General features: G+C 48.2%; 1 protein-coding gene across 1 annotated transcript; it reads right to left on the bottom strand.

Moving 5' to 3' along the window:
- Window positions 1-612: 612 nt before the first annotated feature.
- Window positions 613-6,185, bottom strand: LOC137903818 (dermatan-sulfate epimerase-like protein). Its single transcript, XM_068747973.1, has one exon. The coding sequence runs from the start codon at window positions 6,183-6,185 to the stop codon at window positions 2,559-2,561; it is 3,627 nt and encodes a 1,208-aa protein (XP_068604074.1). The 3' UTR covers window positions 613-2,558.
- Between the last annotated feature and the right edge of the window lie 1,190 nt (window positions 6,186-7,375).

The following is a 7,375-nucleotide window of genomic DNA, read 5'->3' as shown; positions in this document are numbered from 1 at the left end:
TGACTTAGAAATCCCCTGGCGTACGCGATAGTTGCATCCACATTGCTCCTGGAAGTAATTACGCTCCCGCCACCCGATAAAACGGAGATTTAGCTGCTGCAGAGCTGCATAACTAGATGCTACTTGCGCTAACCACAGAGCGTTTTACCTAGCCCGGCTGAATATATCCTGTGCACCAACGTTTTGTGCATATCAGTCAAGTTAAAAAGTTCTTTTTTTTTTATGTACCAGTACCTTTTTGACACAACGCCCCACCCTTTCCAGTTCAGCGGCTATTGCCTCATCAATCAAGCTAGCTGACTAATAGGGGTGACAAATTTACCTCCAGGGCGATGCTATTTGAAATTAATTACTTTCATCTGTAGTGAATAATTGTAGAAATTTTAGCACGGGTGCAATACAAACTAATATATTCATGTGATAAAAAGGATTATATCATAATGCAAGACAATTCACCGGCTGCTGATATATTTAGGAATTTATTATTATTTTCTTTACATCTTCTCCACTTCCTGCTCCAGAGCCCACAGATAGCCGTCATGAAGTAATTATTGTAATGCAAGGTCACAGAAGCAAGGAACACCCCCCCCCCCCCCCCCCCCAACCCCCCACGAGAAAATTACAAACAGGATTGCAACACCAAAGTGAAAGCATGTCTGCCAAATCGACACAAACATCAAACGGGCTTTCCAGGCGAGTCCAGGGTTTCAGCGTTCGTGAAGGAGAAACAAAGCATTCCAGCCGAGGAACGACGGGAACATTTCAAGCAGGAGTGTGTTTTATCTGTGTTAGATAAATCTATCATTAATTCACCGATCAGTAGCATTAGTTATGTCATGGTTCTTTCAATGCCATTTATAATCATTTCCTTCATAATCTATACTCAAGATATTCATAAAGTATGTGACAATCGTGTATCTGTTATATGCTGACTAGACGGAAGAAGTGAACACTTTGTGTTGTCTGGAAGAGCTATCTGCTCAAGGTTGGAGTCTTCATGTCTGGGTGATTTACGCATGTACACATTCTTATCTGCTAATAAAACCAGCTGGGAGAGGACTGTTTCTCTGAGAATCAAGGACGAAGCTAGCAGCAGCCACTCTCCCTTGCTGAAAGAAAGATACGAGTCTCGTTTCTTACCGGAAGTCAAGTAAATGTTTAGTGGTGTGGAATCTTTGGGGCTTGGTTCTGATTTTCTCTCTTTTACAGTGTCACAAACCTGACAATCTGTGTTACGCAATCGAGTGAACCATCTGCATGGTACATGTGACCCATGTTCTAAGCAAGAATGCATCAAAGGTTACATGGCGCGCACATTTTTGCAGAGTTGAAATGGTCTCTGACTTTTTTTTTCTCCCTTTAATATTCATCGCCTGTTCGGGCAAACGGCTCGCTGAGCTCCTTAAAGACAAAACCCCAAAGGATCATTGGATATCTGATTGACCAGGACAGCAAATGGAAACTTGTGCAGATTGAAAATAGCCCTGCCATTAAAAAAAAAAAAGAAGCCCCTCAGTTATGCCATTTTTGCAGATTAACATGAGTAGCTGAGGGGGATGCTTTGGAAATTGCTTTGACTAGAAATGTGTCAAGTCTGACAGGCTTTTTTTTTTTTTCTTTTCTCCCCGGTCTGATCCCTGTTAAGCACTTCCCTCTGATCTAATTCAATAAATGCCAAAGGGAGTTATAATAATCATATTCACTCCCGATCCTTTGGGATATGTGTCTTTGAAACCCATAAATACTCCCAACTTTTTTTCTTCTAGACATAATATCTTCAAAGGTTTATACATCTCTGGGGGGGTTTTACATTTCTTTAGCTAATCGAGTACATACAGTAAAGTTTAGCTTTGGAAAAAGCGCTCAATCCCAAATACAATCAAAAAGGAGTCCCCGCGAAAGTGCAAAGAGCCGAACCATCCATCATGACATCTTTGAGCTACAAATAAAAATCACTCATTCATTGGAACAATACAGCACGGCCATCGTTTTTTTCTCTGCTTCACAATAAAGTTTTTTTTTTTTTTTTAGCTTTAAAGGGAAACAGCAGACAGAGCTAATCAGATATTAAATTCATAACAACCACTTATAGTGCTTGCCCAAATATTGTCCAAATAAGTCTTATTCCTTAAGCTTCGTAACATTTCGGTTTCACATCTGTAAATACCCCTCAATCCCCACAGCAGAAAATATAATCCCAAGAATAATAGATTTCTTTGCTCAAACAGCCTTCTCTGAGAAGCAAAATAAAAAATACAAATAAAAAATGCTGAGATTCAGTGGCGTAAGACAAACAGGGTCTCAGATCTCATTCAATGCAACAGTGGTACGAAGGGGGGTCGCTGAGGGGAGACATAAAACAGGAGCTCCCTTCTGTCTATTTGAATGTCAAACTTTCACCTGCTTTACGACACGCTACATAAACAGGAAATACTCAAACAGGGAAAAAAATGCCACCCCCAAAAAAAGAATTAAGATCAGTGCAAAAAAAAAGAAGAAGCACATTTATGACTCGATTCGACAGTAAACAAGACAATCAGCTGACCAGCAGCAGGAAGTTAACTGGCAAGCTTGGCGTAACCCAGCCTCTTCATCACGCTCCCGCACACATCCTCAATTAGTCTGACGTCTTTTCGAGGCATGTTCTGTCTCCATTTGTTAATGCTGGCTGGAGAAATGTCTCCTTCATACATCAGGCTGTACAAGTTGGTGGAGGTGGTGAACAGAAGCTGGTTGAGGGCGGCGGGTGAGACGGGTACGCCCAGGAACGTGTGGATGCTCTCCGCCGTCTCCTGCGGACGGTTGACCACGTCCTCAAACCTCACTCGGAGGTAGGACTCCTCCGGCAGGCCCTCGCTGACCCTCAGCACTCCTGCGGTGTGAGCCGACCACAGGTGAGACAGGATGAGGACGGGGTTTGTTTCTGAACGGCGTAGCAGGCTCCGAATTACCTGGAACTCCGGAGCAACGGTCGGACACGCTGCATTGACCGCGTTCTCCTTGAATATCAAGGAAATGTGCTGCGGGATGTTTTTGAGGGAGTAAAGACTGGGTTTGCTGTTATAGACCATGAGATAAATCCACGCGCGAGGGTCTCTCACCAAGTAGACTGTCCTGAGGGAGGGTCCCACAGCTTCCTGAATGAAAGGCAGCTTGAGCGCCCAGCTTCCACTCTGCATATTGAGCACTACCCGGGCATTAGGGTACTCTGCCACATGGCGTCTGATCTCCCTAACATACTCCACATCTCTGTCCAGACTAGCTCTCAGCTTGCCCTTCAGCTCCGAGGCCGGCTCTCTCCATCTGGACCTTTTCTTTCTGTCCCTAGAGGGTCCGGCTCTCTGGGCCTGTTTGACCCTGCTAACCTCCGCCAGCTGAATATTCTGCAAGTGCATCCTGGTGTTGTAAACCAGCGAATGCAGCCAGCCCTGAATCATTTTGAACCGCCCATGCGCGGCGTCGGATCTCGACCACTCGCAGGCGTCGACCAGGGAGTCGATCTCAAACTCGCTTTCGGGGATGTCAATGTGCTCGGTGGGAACTCTTATGTAAACGAAGTCTGAGTTGTTGTAGAAAAGGTGCTTGAGAATGTCCGATCCCGATCCGGGAAGGGTTGTTATGACGACGGTGGGCAGGGGCAGCCGGCTCTCGTACAACCTTATTTGTTTGCTTCCGTCGCCGGCGGCACCGGCGCCTTTCCATTTTACCCCACAGAGCAGCTGATCACAGCTGTTAGTCACAAAGAGCAGCGCTGCTATCCACAGAATGAGCAAAGAAAGGAGCGCGTAGTGCATCAGCCTGCTGAACCACACGTAGAACTTCCTCTGCTTGGTCATGAACCCAATAGCCATGCACAGGACGACGCCTACAATCACATTGACTGTGAACCCAAGGTCAAACAGCTGATTGTCGCTGCTGATCTGTTTGGGGACGAGTTGCGTCCCAAGGCCGTATCGTGTGATTTGATTTTTGTCCTCAACTTTACAGTGACCCGCAAATCCCAAATAAGCTAGCCTAGCTCCTATATCTTTATAGTTTGTGGCAATAGATATTATCTTCTCTGTGTTATTTATGGTTAAAGACAATTTTGCACCATCTTTGCTGTCATCTATGAATTTAGGGCTCGCCACTTTGACATACGGCCCGTGAAACACGTACGCTACTCTGCTGACCGTGCCTGTCATTTCAAAAGTGACATTCACGTACTGCGTCCACCTCTTTTTAAACTCAGCCGCCTGCTCCGCCTCCTGTATCCGAGTGTCCGGGCTTTGACCCCGGCTGTTAAACCAGAACATTTTATAATGGGCGTCCCAGACATCCATCATGGCGCCGTTGTATCTTCCCATAAATCTGAAAGGAACGTATTTAAAGTCGATGTCGAGATTGTGGAAAAACGCACTGAGGGATGTAACAGGTGAGTCATCCCACTTCTCTACGTGATCGAGTACCAGCAGAGTCTGGGAGTCGAGCAGAACCAAGGCTCTGAACACACTCTTTAGTCTCATAGCAGGGGAATAAGCCGAGACCGCTTCGCCACTCACGAACATGGTGTTCGAGTGCGAGGAGGCGGCAATCACCTCACCTCTGGTGTCGCCCACTCCCTTATCATTCCATCGCAGCCACTTCGCACACTCCCCTAACTGACCCTCCCACGGACTGTTGCACTGGCTCGTGGGAGACGGACCGAACACCAAAACATTATTCAGATAGGACTGTTTTGGACCATAAAGCGCTTCAGACACAAACACTTGGCCGTTAGGAGCAAACGTGAAAGAGTTCTGATCGGGGTGCTCGTGACCTGGGTTAAAGCTGTTCCAGCTGTCCACCCAAGAGTAAGGCTTGTCGTGGACAATGTCATAGACCGCACGGCCACCCAGCCGGCCAGACTTAAAGGAAACAAACGTATTACCCTGACCAATGGGCAGCCCTGCGCCGTAGGTAACCACACCCCAGTTAGAGAAAATATGCATCCGAGCTTTGCCAAAGTCCTGCGGAGGCTGCGGCGTAAGGTGATGGTTGTACCAGATGTACTCTGTGTGAAGTGTAGCCCAGCGCTGGGCATACGAGGTCCCCATGGGGCCATCCTTCGGTCGGTGCTTCCTAATTTGTTGAGCCAGCCAGTTGCCCGTTCCGTTCCTCATGACGAAAGCGTCGAGAAAAACAAGCTGGCTCTCCGGACCATAAAACCAGTTGTAGTTGGAGTCAGCGATGCCAACCGTTCTCTGAAACCCTGGGAACAGAGTGGCGTAATAAAACCAGAAGTGTCCCTGCAGCCAGTTGTTGTGCAAGTTGTCGATGTTGAAGTGGCGCTGAGCTAAGAAGACATACTGGGTGATGGACTTGGCCGTGTAGCTCCCGTAGGCGACCCCCTCATCCAGAGATCCATCCACAACGTGATTCAGCAGAAACAGATTCTTCTCCATGTAGTTCACTGCCACTTGTTTCCAAATCATCGACTCTGGGTCACCGTGTGACCCGAGCACTATTGCACCAGTCAGGATGGCTAATATGTTGGTGGTTTGGTGATTCTGGAGGTACTGTTTACCCCAGGACCTGCCCTTTGAGAGTTCATACATCTCCTCTGTTTCAGAGCGGATTTTCTTGAGGTAAACATCCCTCCTCTGTTCATCGAGGTAGGAATAAATAAAGTCACACGCAGTAGCAAACCCAGTAAGAGAGTGTGCGGCGGGGACCTCGTCGTTTGGGGCGGTGCTCACCTTCCAGTCCGGGTATTCGGCCATCCTGTCCATGAACTTGATAAGAAACTGCAAGGCAGCGGAATCGTCTGGGGACAGCAGGCAGTAGAGAGCCAGAGGAGGAAGGTTGTTCCCATAAATCTCGTTCCACTTGCTTGTAAACTCCTCGTGTTTCACGGGGGGCAAGTAAGAGGCGGCGTTGGACAACATGGTGAGGGCAGCAGCCCGGATGACTTTAAATATATGATTGTGGGTTGTGGAGGCTCTTTGCCTCAAGTGCAGCACATCCACTTGGTCAAAATACAGGTTTGGGTGGGAATCAGCAGACATGAGTTTCCTCTTCTCGTTCCCCGTGTCTTGCGAGAGCTTGACCTGCAGCAAATCACCGGGAAAAACGTCTCCGCCGGTGGCATTGAAGACGCCGGAGAACGCCGTCCCCACTGTGGCCAGCAGCAAAAAAAAACAATATACAATCCAGTTGATCGCCATGCTGAAAGACAGGCGGGAACAAATCTATGACTGGGGTTCAAAATGTAGGAAAAACGACCGTTTTAATAATGTTCCAGAACTTCAGTTGTTATTTCAGAGTAAAAGTCCACGTGGAATATGTTAATCCAAGTCCATAAATAGTCTTTCAGTCCCAAGCACGAAAGAGAAGAGAAAAAACTTTAGCGTCAGAACAGATGCGCTCCATATCCACTTGTAGCGATGCGAATGCACGTGAATAAATATTAAAGTCTTATCTCTCCTGTCTGCCTTGAATTAACTCCAAAGAGAGGAAGGAAAAAAAAGTCCTCATCCGTGCGTGATCCTTACGCACTTAGAGTAATAGGTGAGCTTGTCGAGACTGCCCCCCCCAGTCGCATGCGCCAATAACTCACATCGATCATCTCCTCTGTTCAGATAACGACCGGTTAGCCCCAGTCTGTGTCCGGTCCAATCACAGCCGCCCAAGGGCACCGCGTCCAGCCCGACCGAGCCGCAACATCCGCGGGCAGGAGCCTCGGCGAACCGCGCATCCCCGCAGAAATCTCGCTCTGCTCCGCCGCGGACCTGAAACCGCTACTCCTCATCGGTGAATAGATCCGTCCGCATTGTAAAAGTCCGCTTCTCTTCGTTCGACCCCCCCGCCCCCGCTTTGTCTTCCGTGATTAGTGCGGGGAAGTCTGGAGAAGGGGAAAGTTGCCGTCACTCCTCAAGTATTCAAAGAATGAGACGCGATCCGCGTCGCGCGCAGGAAGCAGCTGATGATGGACGCTCCAGATGTGCGCGCTTTGCGTCCGCGGGGGGATAACTGCGCATCCGCACGCCGATTGAGACGCATCTCACAAGTGCGCGCGTCTCCGGAGCCCGTCTCGGTTGCGTCCTCCCTGAACTGACTGTTCAACGCAGTCACTTTGATTGTTTTCCCCGCACGAATGGAAAACTTCCACTGTACGAACTGCAGAGGGAGCCGTGAGTTCAGGCGCGCAGCGGAGAGGGGGCTGGCGTGGCGTGGAGACTCGTTACGCGCAACCTTTTCCTCTTCCTCCCCTGCAGATCCAACAGGCCACGTTAAATACTGTCGATATATTTTCCCTGTTGGTTTAGGAATGGGGATGTGGATGGACAAATAAAGTTTCCATCACCGTTTTAAAGTCAACTTGCACGAATCCTTTATTTTCTAATTCCTCGGTTTG

This window comes from Brachionichthys hirsutus, chromosome 14, assembly GCF_040956055.1.
Source record: "Brachionichthys hirsutus isolate HB-005 chromosome 14, CSIRO-AGI_Bhir_v1, whole genome shotgun sequence".
Classification (NCBI taxonomy): Eukaryota; Metazoa; Chordata; class Actinopteri; order Lophiiformes; family Brachionichthyidae; genus Brachionichthys; species Brachionichthys hirsutus.
This window is presented reverse-complemented; position numbering and strand designations above follow the sequence as displayed.

Coding starts and splice junctions, on each gene's coding strand:
- LOC137903818 (XM_068747973.1), bottom strand. CDS start 6,185: ATGGCGATCAACTGGATTGTATATTGTTTTTTTTTGCTGCTGGCCACA.